The following is a 19,567-nucleotide window of genomic DNA, read 5'->3' as shown; positions in this document are numbered from 1 at the left end:
GGATGATAAAATTTAAAACTAGTTCAGATATGATAATTATCTCTAGAAAAAGTCTGAAATGGCAAGAATGTTTTGGGTACGACATGCAAAATACCGAATATTTAATCATCTGTATAGGCAATATTTAATCGGAAATAATTACCTCATTATCACTATAAAATAAAAATAAAATATATATGACGCAGTTACGTATATTATCCATATTAATTTACATATACTGCATATGTATAGATTAATTCCACTCAAAAATCATTTGTAACACACTCAAAAATCATTTGTAACACACTGAATAGACTTTAAGCCCAAAGTTACATTCCAAAAGCTTTGTCAGTATATCTAAAGATTTACTTATTTGCAGGTTCTTACAGTTATATGTGTGTATATAAAAGTCTTCACTTATTTATTTTTATAGTTTTAAATGATTATTTTTTACATAGAACCTTCTGGTTATTTTTTTATAATATCAGCAACTAACGGAATGATACTTTGGGTTTTAAGTCTTTTCAAGTTAGTTAATTAGTATAAATAAACGTGTTATAAATTATTTAATTTTCAATGAATTTTGAATGGAATGGAATTTTGAATTATTCCATACATGTTCAGTATATGTAAGTTAATATGGATAATAAACATAATTGATAACGAGATATGGCGATTAATTATTAGGTATATTGAGGACATGCCGCGTATCGTTAAGCATTTTGCCACTTTTATGTATGAATCCCATTGCGTTATTGCAAACAAACTTACCAGGAGATTCTACAAAATAATCACTTACAATTATATAAATAAACTTTTATAAACACATTACCGTAAAAGCCCGAAAATTTGTAAAAAGTTTTGATTGTAAATCTTTAGCGTTTACTATAGTAATGGTAAAAGTCCAAATAATATCTGTAAATGCTTCCATTTCGGATTTTTGACAAACCTTTCGATGCATGTCAGCATTATTTAATGGCACCAATCGGTAAAATACGTTAATTTTATTAATTTCAATAATATAAAATTGTGTAAAAGTGCAAAATAATATGTAATACCAATATTTATTTAGTATGATAAAGTCAATTGCTTCAATGATTGATGTTTCCTTTTCAACTACAAACATATGTACATGCTGTCTAAAAGTTCGCCTTTGAACTATGGAACGTATTAGAAAATAGGTACCTACATAGATATAGCCGAAAAGTCCAAAAATATGTTCCAAACGCTATTAACCGGGAAACGTCATGAAAACTTTGGCCAATTTTTCGTCTTATCAAACATCCATTCAACACAGTCATCCCGAGAGTATTGTGAAAACTTTCTGCACTAGATAACTTTCGCTACCTTTGTGTTGCTAAACAACTAAATAATATATATTATATCACAGTAATATACAGCCAGTGAACACGCAAACACCCAACTCGCAAACACTACATTATCTTTAAAGACTCTGGATATATTACCACAACATCTTTGCAAATTCGATTAAACACTGAGATTCAAACTATTATTTCATATGAGAATATATTTTAAAATATATATATAGTAAACAGAAACGTTTCTTCAAATTCGAATAGTATAGATTTCTCATAAAATAGCACATCGAAATGGATGCAGTGATGAAAATTCTGAGCACGTTCCACATTTTACATCTGAAATATATATGTGGCGTAACTTTCAGACTATCAGTGTGATATACGATCCATCCAAGTATTATAAATATAATATGTATAATAATTTTAATAGATAACGACGACAAGATGGTCTGATTTATGGTGTATTTCGTCGCAGATATGTACGTAAAGGGAAAATCATTACAGTTGCGCCATTGAGTCAATCTTTTCATACCGGGCGAGCACTTCTTAGTGCTTCTTCTGATGCTGAAAAAGTGATGTTTCAGCAAGAAAGCTGAACCAATAAAGCAGCACTCGTGCACGAGTTTTCTCTCATATATAAAATATATAATATACGAAGTGGACATTTTTCTCGCTTCACTTCAAATCCTTTAGAAAGTATTTGAAATACCTTTCCCATGTGTGAAATATACATTACAATATACATAGAATATGTGTGGATTGGATAATGTGATTTTATCCAAAATAACGATTGAACGAATCAAAATATTTCGCAAAGCGAATACATTTATATTTTTTTAGGCGTTATAAGATTCCGAAAAATGAATTTATAAATAAAATGGCTTATAAAATCTAGCATGATAAAAGGTTCGTCAAATATCGCAGTTCGGAAGAGACGCTCTCAGTCCAAAATCAGTCTAAAAAGTCGAAATCATAGAGTTAAAAACAAAGATACATAAATGAGATGAGAAAAAAGAAACGTCAAACAAGCGGCGAGAGCGCCTTGGCTGAATCCCGATTTCTTTTTTAGTTCCGGATCCAGATTCCTGTTTCAGTTCCGGATCCCGATTCTTTTTCAGTTCCGGAACTGGATTCCTTTTACAATTCTAGATCCGGATTCCTTCAGTTGATTCCGGATCCCGATTTCTTTTTCAGTTCCGGTTCCAGATTCCTTTTTTCAGTTCCAGATCTCGATTCCTATTTATATTCCAAAAACAAAAAAAAAATTGTTCACGATTAAATCAGCCATGTTTAAGCGTTTTTTATTACAAATACCGTGCGACGCCGGGTAAAACCACTATACTATATGTATATAAAACAGACGCGATGTGTATATTTGTATGTATATTTTTATGCATATTTGTATGTATATAAATGGAAGACCGTGAGGACAGTATCGAGAGCCAATCACGGCCGTGTATTCGAGACGCCAAGAAGCGCGGTAGTGGGGGAGGGGAGGGTGTCGAGCGTCATTCGCATTCGTGCTGGGAGCACCGGCCGCGCCGAAGGTGTCGGGGGCGCTGGAGGCGAATGCCCTGGAGGCATCGGGGGCACTGGAGGCGAAGCCTCCAGGGCACCGGAGTCGTCGGGGGCGCTGGAGGCGAAGCCCCCATGGCATCGGAAGCACTGGAGTCGTAGGGGGCACTGGGGCCGAAGCCCTCAAGGCGCCAGAGGCGTCGGTGATGTGCACAAAATGTATCACTTCGTAATTCTTAATTTCTATTTCGTGCATCAATTTCTTTCCGAAACCAGCCGTTTCGATTTCGATTCTGGATTTAAGAGGTGCACACGCACACACATTCATTCATAATTTCAAACGGGTTAGATTGCTAAGTATATAATGTGCCACTTTTTATTACGATTAATATTACGTGGGAAAAGAATAGAGGTTGCCAATTTATTGAAACCATTTCAAAGAAAATCAGATAAATTGGCAAAATCTGATAGGAAATGATCGACCTGGAGTCACAAACCAAGATCTGGCCAGCAGCAACCAATGGGACTCGAACCCGTGAGCAATCTGTTCGAAAGCATGTATGCTATGGAACAGTTGAGTACCCAATACGGCTTATATTGATGCGTTAGACAAGGATGCCTTAACAGCCTGCCCGAAATTATTTCCAAGAAAGACCAATGTTGAAAGGAAAAACTGAGTGAATAAATAAGAGTGTATTTTCTTTCTAGTTAAGGCCTCATGTGATGAGCATTAATGAGATAGGTATTACATAGATAGAGGAATGTGTAGTAGTGATGTTCCATTAGGGCTCGTCGAGGACCAGGTCGTGCCCGTGAGTACCCGGGCCCTTTCCTCTAAATAAAGATGTCGTCGGGAATTGATCGAGGGGGTGGTGGGCGGTTTCCTAGGGGTGGGAGCTGTCACCGACGATATTGACTCCCTTTGATGTGTTTTTTTCCGTTCGCGTTTTTCGCCATCGAAACAACCACTCAAAACTTCCGCACACGTTTGGCGATACTTACTGGAATTCCTCTGCGATGTTGCCAGCATCCGTTTGTATATGTGTGTGTGTATCGTAAAATTGAGCTAAGTCCGTGTGAAATTCGATTTTGATGCTGCGTGCGCCATGATCAAATATCTTGTGCTGAGGAATCATCCGGAAAGTGGGCGAGTTTTATGTACTGGGTGGCGCAGATGTACGAACGTATTTCAGAATGTTTATTTTTTTTTGACAATAAAATGAGAAGTTATGGTATATGAGTACGTATAAAATAATACGGCATGTAATGCAATTTTTATCTGTGTACAAGTGTTGTACCCGTTGATTTCAAGGGATGGTTTCGGAAAGGAATTGATACACGAATTAAAATAAAGTTATATCTTATCGTATATAATAATATCGCTATTCTGTTTGTGTGTCTGTAGATATTATCTGCTAAAGGCGCAACTGTCGCATTCATTCAATATATATGTATATTGATATCTTATTTTTATTTTTATTTTATTGTTACAAATCAATATACACTCGCCATTACAGATTTGCTCCAATGCGACGGGTGTACGTTAACGAAATACAGAATATATAAACAATCACAAATCAGAAATACAGTAATACATACATATACAATCAGAATATATAGCATATAATAATTAATCAGAAATAATAATCATAGAGACATCTATGAATTATTTTTAGATTTTTTTTTTGTATACAATTTTTATACATATAATAAATACGAAATTATAGAGATGTCTATAGAGATATCTATAGATTTCAGATTACTGTGTATAATTATTACAAATTATACACAGGCAGATTTGTGTGACAACAGGATTAGATCTAATACCAATTTTCAGGAACCGTTTCAGCAATGATCAGATAAAATTGGCAAACTCTGATAAGAAGCGACCGATTTGGAGTCACAAATACCCCCAAATCTAACCAGCAGTATGGCGGATCGAACCCACTGATCACTTGGTGCTAAAAATACACGCTACCATTAAGCCATACTGCTGGCTATATATCAAATTGAAACGATTATTATAATACAACAAGCGTTATCTTACAGACTCACAGAATAGCAATATTAAATTTTATTTATTATTTTATTTTATTTAAGGAAAACCAACAGTCTTATGTAATTTCAAAACAGAACAAATAATAAAATACATAACAAAAGACCAATTATAGGCTTCCGTTGGTAGTAATAAACTAAAACATACACGTAATCATACATACATAAAATTTCAAATTAACATAAGAAAAAACAAAAAAATTTAATTAAAAGATTATTCAAAAAAAAAAATTATATATGTACATATATGATCTCTAGTCACAACGTATCTTTCTGTCATGAAATTTGTTTTTTTGAAATCTCCATTCTTGTCGACGAGTCCACCACATACCCACATACCCACATACATACATACATCGCGTCCGTTTTTATATATTCTATTTTTTTATACACTGTCTCAATGTTAAATACTGGATTAGCCCATTTATTTTGCGTGATGAGTATTAATCAATTTCACAGGACATGGGAAAGGCCGTATATGTATGAGAGCTTCGTTGTATTTCATACGCGATAAATAATTGTTTAATAAACCAAAACTTCCAAATCACCATACTACACATATATAACTTGTTCTTAACGTCCCACCAACGGCTGATCGTTTCGGTACAACTTTGCTAATTTCACGAGTGAGATTATAATCAAATCCAGTTAGACATTCAAAACATTAATTAAGACACGGGTATGCCATACCTCACTCTATTTTATTAAAGTCGTTAACCTCGTTTTGAAAATCTAAACCCGTATCATACTTTAATACAATTTTTTCATTATAAAATAATCCGCATAGTATACCTTATTGAATTACATAGTAGACCGTCTTCATTCATTGCAATTACTTACCCAGCGTTGCTCGGTAGGATAAATACTGGAAAAAACCCTTTTTTGGTTTCCAAACCTTTCTACGTCTGATTTTACGACACTTTATACTTAATTTGATGGCATACACTCGCCTTTACAGATCTCTCTAAAGTGACGAGTGTACTTGTACAGATGCAATACAATAATACAATTAATACAAGCATTTTTATACAACGCGAATTCATACAAACATCATCTATGGATAAGTTTTTGCAACATTCTATTATTGAAATTGGCGAACCTCGAGACGCTGAATAGCTTGATATTTGCAAGAGAGATTTGACAGGAGATGCCAATTTACAGGAACCGTTTCAACGAAAATCAGAAACATTGGCAAGATCTCAAAGGAAACGATCCACCTTGAGTGACAAACCAATGTCTGGCAAACAGCTACTAATGGGAGTCGAAACGTGACCATTTAACTAGTCCACGATGCTGGTATGTACTTTTAATTATTTTTAATTGCATTTATATGCAAATCAGATTACCATGACCACAATCTACCTTTTCTACGAAATGTTTTCAAAAGATTGATGATATTAAATATTTAATGTACTACATTTTGTATAAAAGTACGATACATTTTTTATTGAATAGTAAAATTGGCGGATAAAAGATAAATAAATAAGAATCCAAAAAGGTATTAGGTAAATTTTCGCAAAGACAGGAATGCCAAACTTTAGTCTTAACAATTTGGTGAGAATCGACTGTATAAACCGTACCCGCAGTACAACATTTAGTTTTTTTATTGGAATTAATTCGATCTGTACATCAAGATCAATTCAGTTATTATCTATTAACTATTTTATCGCAAATCAAGTATAAACACAAGCATTTAATTGCATGATCTATATATATATAAAATTAAATGTCTGTTGGTTTGTCTGTCTGTCTCGTATAGACTCCTAAAACACAACATTTGTTGTATGCATATCCGGGAAGCTTGCTGTGAAAAAAAAACGGGAAAAACCTTTTAATAATAATATTCGTAATTAAGATTTTACCGACGCCAAAGTTTGAAGCGCCATTGTGTAGTCAAGGAAATGTGTTTGTTAGTAACCACGCTACCAGTTGGTTTATGACGACACGGCTTTAAAGATATGTTATTTGATCTCCAACCAGCACTTGAAACGAGAACGGGAACGGGAACGGGAATTGTATGCTTTATTCTGGCATTGCAACGCATGCCGGGTTCAGCTAGTATAACATAAAAAATCAGCTGATAACTAAAAATAAAACTATCACTGTTTGATCTGTGTACTACATAATTAAGCTTGTATTGGTAAGAAAGTTTATTTTGGAGAAATAAACAATGAAATTTGGGGTTATGGGTAGCTGTTGGAGCTAAATGTATATGATGTATGCATGTAAGCTTATTGTAAAAAACAAAACGTATGTAAGCTGAATTAAATTATTGTAAATCATATTAACAATTAGATACAACATAACTTCTTATTGAATACTTATCTCGCAGATAAAACTCAGTGAAGAGATATACTTTTAGCAGTGAAATGTCAGATCTGACATATTTGGCCAAAAATCAATATATATCGTGTATTACCTTACAAGAAGCTACACGCCAAATTTGAAATTTATATATACATATGACAGTTAAAATTATAAATATTTATATATTAGAGATAACTAGAACCTATAGAGCAAATTTTATAAAATATAGAGTTAATTATAGGCATTTAAACAATTAAAATCTGATATGGCCATATCACGGCGAAAAGGTTGAAGATAGATTATGGTAGCTTGCAAGACGTCACCGTACCCAAAATTGTGGATATTTGATACGCATTGTATACGATATTTTATCTCCAAAGTAATGGCAGACGATACATTAACGTATATTGATGACCAAAATGAGCAATATTGCAAAGTATGAAAACGATCGAATAAGAGATAAGAGATATAAAAAATGACTCACGGAAACCATGTGAACTGTATAAGAGGTAAGTAAAAATCGATTAAACTTGTTTATTTTCAATATTAAATGTGGCAATTTTAAATTTATAAATACACAGACTGTGAAATTGTTTGCCAAATTCTTTGGATATAAATTAAAAATTGTAGGTTTGCATAGCGGATAAACAAACAAAGAAAGAAAAAAAAACAAATTCATATTTACAGTGGAATTTTAAACACAAGAGAGATTTGATTTCGACTACGCATAAAATATGTCTTTTTTCATTTGCACTTATTTTATAAAGAATAATTTGATATTGAAAATTCAATTTGAATTACAACACCGGTTGTACAATATTTATTCAAAAAGCATAAAATCGCTAGATACACATTTGTTTACTTTGAATTTATGAGTTCCGAAATTCTTACCCTTTTTTCGTCGATTAAAAGAGGAATAATACATTGCGAAATACAACCTGACCCACCCTTATTTATATATGTATTAAAAAGAAAGCAAAAGCACACAAACGGTTATATACACGATGTTTGCGCTAAAACGGGCTAATAAATATACGAACGAATAGGCCGTGCGGTTTGTTATTTAAATGCGCGCGCGTACCCGATTTTAAAAGCGGCCGAAATGTATATAAATTTAACCCTTTCGCGGTGCAAATATAAAAATAAATATAAACTGAAGCCTCACTCTTTTTTTATACGACCGTTTGAAAAATTGACGACGGGATATTTTGGCAGAGAGTGGCGAGTAGTTTCGTTTTGTGTCAACGATTCGAGTTAGTGACGTTTCAATTTGGAAACTTTGAATCGGAAGTGGTCCCAAACGACAGAGTTTCACCGGCCATAACTTCGCCATTATAATTCATATCTTTGGAGAATCGAATTGCAGTTTTGGTTTAAACGTCGCTTTAGCGGAAATTGACTGCCGTTCAGTTTTTGGCAACGATGCGCTTTTCGGTGACTGCTTTTGAAACGCCGCATTGTTTGAAAGATGTATAGATGATGCCAAAATTATAATGAAACACTAAACCTATATTTTATTTTATTTTTTAATTCATTAGAACATGTACACTCGCCTTTACAGATCACTCCAAAGCGATGAGTGTACTAATACGATCAATATAAGCATTTATACAATGCGAATTCATACAAACATCATCCACAGTGACAAATATGGAGAATTTTCTGCAACATTTTATTATGCAAATTGGCGAACCTCAAGACGCTGAATAACTTGAGATTTTTAAGAGAGATTGGAAAGGAGATGCCAATTTACGGGAAACGACAAACCAAGGATTGGCCAGCAGCGGGATTCTATTGCACTCGAACCTGTGACCAATCTGCTCGAAAACATAATATGGTAACCTAGGGGTTCCAAAAAACCGCACAAATAAAAAGCAGGTTGCCCGGCCTTCACCGGTTTCAGAACACTAAGTTTTGAATTTTTATATAAAAAAAAACTTTTACTTTTTTTTGTTGTCTAGTACAAAATTTTGCGATAATTGTTCTTGCTATAAATTTTCCAATGGATGAAACGGAAGCTCCCCCGTGGATTAACAACTTACGATATCGTTTTCTATACTTTTATACCTAAACGCGCAAAAACTACAAATTATGGAAAGCCCAATTTACCGAAATTCTGAAAGGCCTTGTGTAGGTTATTTAAACTACATACTTTCAATAATATTTCATTGGTTTTTGACCTGGTCTTCGTATATTACTAAATCCACCGCTAAGTGCTGTACATTTTTTTGTTGTTCAAAGAAGTATACGCCTATTACCTAAGAAAGTTTAATCTATACACATATTTTTTGATCTTTCATAGAAATTTTAAATTCATAATTGTTAGTTTAGAGGAAAAACCCTTAAAAAGCCGGCTAATCGACCCAAAAAAACCGGTTTTTGGATTCGGTTTATGCCGGCTTAGAAGCCCTAAAACTAACCACTAGTCAACGACGCTGGTTATTATTGGTATTATATATATGTAGATTGATGTAGTCAAATGTTTAGTTATTATTTCATTTCTTTTCTGTTATAGTGTGACGCATTAGGTATTCCTGTAATGCTTCTATGGTCCAAACTTTAAATAAATAAATAGAACCTCTTAAAACTAGTAGAAGTAATTATGTAGTAGCGATATAAGAAAGGTTTTGTGATTATATGAAAAGGAAAAATTCAAAAAGAAAACCTAATAAACAGCAATTACCATTGAATACATATGTATATCTATTAGTTTATTGATTTAGTTTTATTTAAATTAACTTTGTATTGTTTTCTTTAAATGTACCATATTAGGCATTCTTTTGTATCAGAATTATAAAATAAAACGATCGATCTGGAGTCACAAACTATGGTCTGGCAGTAGCTACTAGCGGGAATCGAACCGTGACCACTCTGGTTATGAAAATGCTGTTGTTGCTGGTTATGAAAATGAAAATGGTATTGCTTTTCTGTTATTATATTAAAGGTCCGTATAAAGCTAACCATTCTAAAATCCATCTCGTGTCAACTCAGACAATTGTACATGTTACAATATATGAAGTCCACAGTTCAAAGGGTTAAAATAACGCGTATATTTCCGTAATATGTACACAAGCGTGAATTTTCCCGGCAACTGAAAAGTCAACGTCGTTCTTTTTGATTAACGGCAGATGAAATTGTTTTGTTTTCGGTTACAGGAAGGAAATACGCTATAAACTGAAAATCGAATAAGTCACGTTGAAAAGTGTGTCACGCATAATTGACTGTTTTACGCGTTTAAAAATCACATTCATAATTCAATTTGCATACTACATGAAAGTGTAACTTCGTCGTGTTTCACTCATATTTTTACATTACCTTGAAATTCTGATGAAATTTTCACAGTCGAAGAGCTGTTCAAAGCTCGTTTGAATAGTACACGAAAATTTCCTCGTTTATTTTTTAAGCTCGTGCTAAATTTAAACCACTTTTCCAGTGTGTATTTTTCGAGTATAATATTTTTTTCGCCATTTTTGCAATATATAATATCATAAAAAAGAACCATTCAGCCATAAATAGAATATTTATTCCGTTCAATTTATAAACCTCTCAATGCCTTTTATAAAGGTTCATTTATATGCCTACATTATATATACATAAATGTATTTATATTTATGCACAAATTGTAACATTTAAGACTCGTTTTGATGTCTTTGGAAACTTCTTAATACCCACAATTTACACGAAAATTTAAATTCATTATAAAATTTAAATTCATTATAAAAAATCAACTTAACAGTTGATTTTTTATAATGATAATAATGTGATAAATCTTGAAAAAGACTCTTTACGGTCAATAATTTTCCCACACAATAATTCTAAAATACCATAAGTAGTGATAGTATAAACTTATATATAACTTATTATGTGCATTTGAACTTTATTTATACCTTCTATGAAATATACGCCAACAAATTGTTTTAGTTAATTGAATACAATCATTTTTCATATACATATGTATGTACATTTTGTATTTTTAAACATTTGATTTCCGATTTTTATAACTATTATCTTTAAAGTTTATTTATTATCTTTTCTATTCCATATTAACGGTTCCTCTTCGTATGAATAACTGAAATATTCAGTTAGACATTATTTGAATTTAAAAATAATATCATCAAAATTGGTTTCACAAACAATGATGATGACGATGATGATGAATAATAACATATGCAAAGAACAATATTATAAAAAATAATAGAACAAAACAAGTGGTCGGTGAAAAGAATTGGAAAACAAAAAGAGGTAGTAAATTCAAATATATTTTTTTTTGTTTATTCAATGCTTATAGTTCTTTAAAAATACTTCAATAAAAATTGTTTTATTTAATGCTAGGTTATTGAAACTACTTTCAATAATATTTCATTGGTTTATGACCTGGTCTGCGACCAATACTAAATCCATCACTAAGTGCTGTACCTTTTTTTGTTGTTCAAAGAAATATACGCCTATTCGCTAAGAAAGTTTGGATATACACATTTTTTTTGATCTTTCATAGAAATTTTGAATTCATAATTGTTAGTTTTGAGAGAAAAAACATAATTTAAGAAAATCTTAAAAAGCCGGTTGATCGAGCCAAAAAAGCCGGTCTTCGGTTTTTTGAAAAATGGCCAAAAAGCCGGTTTTTCGGTTTCAATTTAAGCCGGCTTAGAAGCCCTATCATCAACGTAACCACCTTACTAAGTTGCTGGTTATTTTATTTCAAAATCTAGATTTTTTAGCTGTCATCTGAAAATCATACCTATTGAATGATCGCCATCATTTTTCCACTTATTCAGAATGAATTCATTTTTGTGACTCAATCAATACGCCAATATTCCCAGGATAAAAATGCGTTTATGAAAGAACGTAATAAAAGCCGGAATGGAAACGTAATCTGACATAAAGACCGAACCCACACCCTTCAGATTCGACGACGGCCATTATCATGCGAAAGAAAATTTCCATCCCAGTTTTCCCGCAAACGTACGTAAATAGGGAAACACATGCAAACATACATACATACATACATTCAGTCGGCAAACCCGTCGGGGTGAAATGGCAATCAGAAGTCGTACATTGATAGAAGAACAACAATAGAAATCAGGTTCGACGGCTGATTAAAGTGGATAACTTTGCCAATTTTATGGCAAATCTCCGCCAACTTAAAGTCGCCTTTTTGCCTTCGTATATTCGAGATGCCTCGTCTCGGTTTGTCTTTCCTTTCCCTTTATTTCCTCTCCTCTCTGCGGTAACAATTCTCCAGGCTGCGTCCTATTTATCCGATTTCGGCGGGAAAATTGAGAGAGCGTATTGCCTCCGCTTGATATATGGATTTACATATATCGATAAGGCTGCGAACAAAACTCGCTATTCGAGACGAAAATATATACAATATACACCGTATATACATATATGTATACGTGTGTATTCGATTTATTTATCGGTGGCACAATTAATCAAATTTAATGCGTAAACACACACGTTTGTGCGATCAAACACGTGTATGTGTTGTTGTTTATTGCTAGGCCCCCCCCGATTTGCCAAGTCGGGCTTATATGGGTTTACGCTGCGTTTTCCAATTAAGTTTTCCTTGAAATTTACAGTATTATTTGTGTTTCGGGTTACCCTCTATGGGTTCCAGATTAAATTACACGAATAAACTCTCAATTGGCGGAGTAATTTTTACCTTCATTAGAGTTGTACGCCGTAACCGCTACGCGTGGTTTGTTTTTGGTCTTGTAAATATCAGTTTCTTGTTTGATCTAGATTAAAACATTGTTTTAACATGTTCGAATGGTTGTTTTTTTTTAAATTTTGATACAAAAGAATACCTAATATGGTACATTTGAAGAAAAATAATACGAAGTTAAATTAAATAAAACTCAAACCAATAAACCAATAGATCTATTCAATCGCAATTGACTGTTTTGAGGTTTTCTTTTTGATTTTTTTCTTTTCATATAATAGCAAAACCTTTCTTAAATCGCTACTAATCACTTCTACTCCATTTATTGATGGCTACGTCAATCTACAATAGCTATAATAAACAGCGACGTTGACTAGTGTTTAGCATATTATGATTTCGAGCAGTTTGGTCACAGGTTCGAGTCCCACTAGAGTCCCGTTGCTGGCCAGACCTTGGTTTGTGACTCTGGGTCGATCGTTTCTTATTATAAATTGCCAATTTTTCTGATTTTCATTGAAACGGTTACAGTAAATATTGGCATCTCCTTTCCTATCTCTCTTGCTAAGTTATTTATTATTTATTATTGCTCAAGTTATTCAGAATCTTGTGGTTCGACAATTTAATTTTAAAATGCTGCGAAAATTTCTCCATAGATGTCACTCTGGATGTTTTTATGTATAAATTGCTCATGTATATTGATTATATTGTCTACATATGTAAGTTGCTATAGAGCGATCTGTAAAGGCGACTATTAAATTTCTATGAAATAAATTAATATATACACACATACATAGTTCCAAAATATAACTTTGATGGTATTCAAAATAGTTGACACAACGTTCTATTATATTTTTGAGACTATTTGGATATTATCTAGGACTTGAATTAATTTCCAGCCTATTTGGAAAGCGATATAATATTATAAGCCACTGAAAAATACCCTTTCCAAGATATTTCACACAAATAAATCGACTTTTATCTGAATTTTCTGTCCATTGCTTTGTATGTATTGTGACTGGAAAAATCCATCCTTTCATAGTTTTCAATTAGTTTTATTTAATTTTTCAGTGATGTTATAAAAAACAATAGATTCGAATAAATAATAATTCAATTCCTATTCATTTATTTTATTCAAATCTTCATACCATTAACATCATAACACACGTATGAGTTTTATTCCTGTAATATTATTTAATAATGCTACCTATTTACATCCAAATTATGATATAACAATCATAAAAATATATATTAATGTATGTATAATAAATTCGAAAAGGATTCAAATATGTTTACATTTAAAAAAGTGAATTTTTTAATATGAAAGATCTCCATACAAAAATATCAAAGCACTATTTATATAAAATACAATGATATAATATTCGATTTAAATACAAATATAATCAAGGCAACATTCAAAATATAATACATTTATTGGAAAATTGCAAAAGCTCGTGCTCGATTTTCATACATAGAGGTAAACTTTTTCTAACAGAAAACAGGCATGCATTTATACAATTATATTTTATATTTGATTTGAATCTAATTTGTCGACCACTGTTTTTGGATAAATGCGTCATCATGGGAATTATTTTATCGATGTTTCAGTTTATAATTCCATTGCTTAAAACTGAATCAAATACTTTTTCCCATAAAAAATGTCATTTGCTGTATTTAATACTGATTTTATTTTTACAAAATTTTAAACCAATACTTGGCATTTATAATAAAATGCTAAATTTGGTAGATTTGAATTGAAATCTATATTTTTGATTCAACAAGCATCCGTAATTGGGTAACTTCTATCTTCGGCATACCTCAAAAGACAATAATCTTTCCTTCATTTAATAATACATACATACATACTTTATTCTGCGAAATTCAAAAGTAACTAGCTTGCTTTTTACTAGCCTCTTCTTACTTCGCTTTCGATTTTTACGTCTGATTTCGTTTGGCGAAATTTGAGTTCTTATCCGATCGTTTTCAAACTTCGCCATTTTGATGATTGGCTTATATAACCTCTAAATATTATCTTATGGCCAATAATTGTGTCAGATTTGACATGTGGCGGTTAACGTCTCTTCGAATGGAGGTGAGTTTCAAGTTGTAAATAACTACTGTGTGGTCTGTACCGATCGATAAATGGGACTAAAACTATTTCAGATACATCTTATCTCACCGGTGTGTATAGTTTAGTATAGTTTCTTCAGAATGAAACTGATATATCTAACAGAAGTCTGAAGTCTAACCTAGAAAATGTTGTGGTCATTCATAGTATTGATTAACTGGTGCTAGTTTAGTATGCGGTCTACCTTAGCATGCGAATCGAAGTGGACTATTTTATTTTTATTTATATCGTAGCAACAAAAACATATCTCAACAGCCAACACCTATTTATTTAAGGGTCAGGATAGGTTAGGTTAAGTTAAGTTGGCCCTATTCATATAAGATTTGATTAAGAGATAAATATCGTCGTTAATGTTCAAATTGTTTAATTTGTAATCATTGTGTATTTTTTTTCGCTATAAATGTAATTTTTGTTTTTTAAAGGGCCAACCTTAACTTAACCTAACCTATCTTGAGCCTTAAATAAATAGGTGTTGGCTGCTAAGATATCTTTTTTTTAAGTTTTATTTCATCAATATTTTCACATATCTTAGCAACCAACACCTATTAATCTGAAGGTCAGGATAGGTTAGGGCTAAGGTTGGCCCTATTCATTTAAGATTTGGTTGTTAGGGTCGGTATTATTCAGTCTCAGTGTCACGCGCGATAACTGAGACAGCGAGACTATATTAAAGTAAAAACGTGAAGGTAGATCGCATACTAAAGTTGATATGTGCAGGTAGACCGCATACTAAACTAGCACTGATTAACTTATCTATTCATTTTCTATGAAATAAATTAATATATACACACATACATAGTTCCAAAATATATGAATATGGTATTCAAAATAGTTGACACAACGTTCTATTATATTTTTTAGATTATTTGGATATTATCTAGGACTTGAATTAATTTCCAGCCTATTTGGGAAGCGATATAATATTATAAGCCACTGAAAAATACCCTTTCCAAGATATTTCACACAAATAAATCGATAACTGAGTCAGTGAGGCCATATTAAAGTAATAAATCAGCTGATAACTAAAAATAAAACTATCACTGTTTGATCTGTGTACATGTGTAGCTTGTATTGGTTAGAAAGTTTGTTATGAAGGAATAAACAATGAAATTTGAGGCTATGAGTTGCTGCCGGCAATATGTATACTCACTTATGGCGGGAACCTTACAGTTTATAGTAATAGTTTATTAATAACCTGACAGTAATAGTTTATTAATACTAAGATTACTTTAAGAATATTTTATCAATGTATGATTGTCCATAAATGAGTTTATGTATGTATTTACAGAAATGAACTTTTCAATCATCAGATAAATTAAATCAGCTGATAACTAAAAATAATTGTATGTGATGTATGTATGTTAGCTTATTGTAAAAAACTAAATGTATGTAAGCTTATTGTAAATCATATTAACAATTAGATACAACATAACTTCTTATTGAATACTTATCTCGCAGATAAAACTCCGTGAAGAGATATACTTTAAGCCGTGAAATGTCAGATTTGACACATTTGGCCATAAATCAATATATATCGTGTATTACCCTACAAGAAGCTACACGCCAAATTTGAAATTTATATATACATATGAGAGTTAAAACTATAAATATTTAAATATTAGAGATAACGAGAACCTATAGAGCAAATTTTATAAAATATAGAGTGAATTATAGGCGTTTAAACAATTAAAATCTTATATCGCCTTATCAAGGCGAACAGGTTGGAAGACACGGGACGAACGCTTATTAAACGTCAGGGAGATTTACTTTCCGCGTGTTTAAAACGCGTTGTATACGATATTTTATCTCCAACGTAATGGCAGACGATACATTAACGTATATTGATAACCAAAATGAGCAATATGGCAATGTATGAAAACGATCGGATAAGAGATAAAAATGACCATTGACCGAAAGCCATGTGAAACGTAAAGGAGGTATGTAAAAACGTGAAGGTAGATCGCATACTAAAGTAGATATGTGGAGGTAGACCGCATACTAAACTAGCACTGATTAACTTTAACCAAACTTCAAAGATTTGTTTAAACCTTTATATTAATGTTGTGTTCAGGATTGCTATAAAAATCAGCTACAACTTTTCTTTGCTAGAATAGAATACTTCGCTAGGCTTTCAAGTCGAAGCAAACAAACTTATCAATGGAAAATGTCGTACTTATTTATAATGCATCAGTTCTAACTGGAGTCTTTCCCATTGTTTCAGAACCGGCCTTACTACCATCGTCCACCATCGTTGGCGAAGTCTTACTCCGTGACGAACTGGCACCAGATGACATCCCTCAGATCTTCCCGAGTGTCTCAGTGCCACACGGACGTATCTCACAAGAACAATAATTTCAATTGTAGCCGAACAAAACCGCGCATAAAGTTCAAACTGAAAGCGGACAGATCGGACAGATTGTGCAGCCGGGCTCGAGCCTCGGCTTCCGCAATTAGCATGCTAAACTTATATGTGATAATAATAAATAGAGTGTGTAATTCGATAGCGTGTAAAGTGAAAGCAGTTAGTACGTTACATCCCCGTCTCGTTGCCACTCGCAAGTGTCCATGTTCCATGACTGTCGTCCGTGCCCTCTTGCTCCTGTTGCTTTTCTTTTGTGCTTCGTCGTCCTCGTTCGTCACGGCCTCCGATCAGGACGAGGTCCTGCACATCGGTGGGATTTTTCCCATCAATGGCGAGGGTGGATGGCAGGGAGGGCAGGCCTGTATGCCCGCTGCCTATTTGGCTTTGGAGGACGTCAACAAGAGGGCTGATCTGCTGCCTGGATTTCAACTAAGGCTGCACAGCAATGATAGTGAGGTCAGTATAATTGCATTAATAATATAACGTAAGATACACAGACTTTTAGTACTATAGCAGAGGATTGCTTTCGGGTAAACCTACCTGGCTTTTGAGAGTGCGCGATTTCAAACTGGAATTGAAATCGTGACGGATTTCGGATTTGTAGGTGGGAATGAAATTGCAATGATTTTAACGATGTATGTGTGTGTGTGTTGATGCTTTCCAATTTTCATCGAAATTTTCGCAGAACAAGTATGATAAGTTGAACACGTTGAGAATTTTACTCTTCTTTTTATTCTTTACGGGCGTATTCCATGTACATATGTATTTCGAATAGTTTGAGAACTCCACTAATATGGAGCATTTTATATTTAACTAGCTGAACCCCGGTATGCGTTGCAATGCCATAATAACGCATGCAATTCCCGTTTATGTTCCCGTTCCCGTTCCCATTTGTCGGAAAAACGCAGGTAGCGAACACATTTGAAATTATTGCGTTGCAATGACACTCATTCCCGTTTTTCCCGTTTCCGTTCCCGTTTTTTCCCGGTTTTTTTTTCACACTAATCTTCCCGAACATGCACACAACAAATTCTGAAAGTTTCATCGAAATCGGTTCAGTGGTTTAGCAGCCTATTCGATACACATACACACACACACACACACACAGACATTCATTTTTATATATGTCTATAGATTTAAAATTTCATAATTTTGTAAAATAAGTGGTTATTCCCATGAAATTTTCATCTGTGAAGCATTTTTTGTTTTTTAAAAGCTTTTTATTAGCTTCACTCTGTTAGTTCAGTGACATTCTCGCCCGTCAAAAAATTGGTATCTGATTGTGAACCACTTTTACTCGCTTTGTTATCTTACCGACCTGCGGAATTAGCTAAAATTCAGGTAAGCTAATATCTCCGACATGATACTAGAGGAGTTTAATTATTAACGAACTCATTGATAATTATGTCGAAATCTTGTGTCAGATCGAAGCGATGACAGCTAGATATCCAAACACGTCTGTCTGCCGCCCCTTCACAACTCGCAGACAAACAGTTAAAGCTTTAATATTTGGCCACTTTAAGAAATTCTTTTAAGACTACTTTTCGTTTTACATTTTTGTACCGTTATCTTATTTAAAAAATTATATAGTAAATAGCATGCATCTTTATTGCTTGGACTGTTCACTTGCAAATGACAGTATATGAAATCCTGTCCTTTTAATCGACATTCTTAACAAGTAAATAGTCGGCCTATGACGGATTAAATTTTATTAATGAAAAAAATAAAATTTGACTTACCTAATCTTACCTAAAGTAATACGGATGTACGTAATTGTAAAACTTCTACAGTGGATTTAACTCTATTCTACAATAGATTATTTATTTGAACACAACCAGTTATATTCTTGAGTATAAATTCATTGGAAGAGAAAACTTTGGTCAGCTGTCAAAAAAAAATTGGTATTGTCAATTTTTATAAAATATTTACCCGGTAACCTCTTTGTGCTAAACAGAAACCCAACCACCTATACTGTTTATTTATTTATTTATTTTTTACGATTTCGCCCTAGTGACATTACAGATTAGCTCCAGGTCGTCAGTATGGCCAATTTATTACAAGGCATTGAAAACTCCTTATTAGCGAGACATCTAAATACATAATTATTACATAAATACACATGTAAATCGAAACAGTACCTGACATCTAGGCTCAGATATCACAAACATCGAATAAATACGATTAATAACATTTTTCATGTAACAATACGAATTTTTACATTCGATAAACAACCACAGAGA

General features: G+C 33.0%; 1 protein-coding gene across 1 annotated transcript in view; it reads left to right on the top strand.

Moving 5' to 3' along the window:
- GABA-B-R1 (gamma-aminobutyric acid type B receptor subunit 1) overlaps positions 1-19,567 on the top strand; it is a 298,837-nt gene that overhangs the window by 168,915 nt on the left and 110,355 nt on the right. The window contains exon 3 of the mRNA XM_077439559.1: positions 17,187-17,783. Within this exon, the coding sequence (XP_077295685.1) occupies positions 17,253-17,783 (531 nt within the window). The 5' untranslated portion in view covers positions 17,187-17,252. The remainder of the gene's footprint in view (positions 1-17,186; positions 17,784-19,567) is intronic.

The sequence above is a fragment of the Arctopsyche grandis genome, chromosome 10 (genome assembly GCF_051622035.1).
Source record: "Arctopsyche grandis isolate Sample6627 chromosome 10, ASM5162203v2, whole genome shotgun sequence".
NCBI classification, from domain to species: domain Eukaryota; kingdom Metazoa; phylum Arthropoda; class Insecta; order Trichoptera; family Hydropsychidae; genus Arctopsyche; species Arctopsyche grandis.
This window is presented reverse-complemented; position numbering and strand designations above follow the sequence as displayed.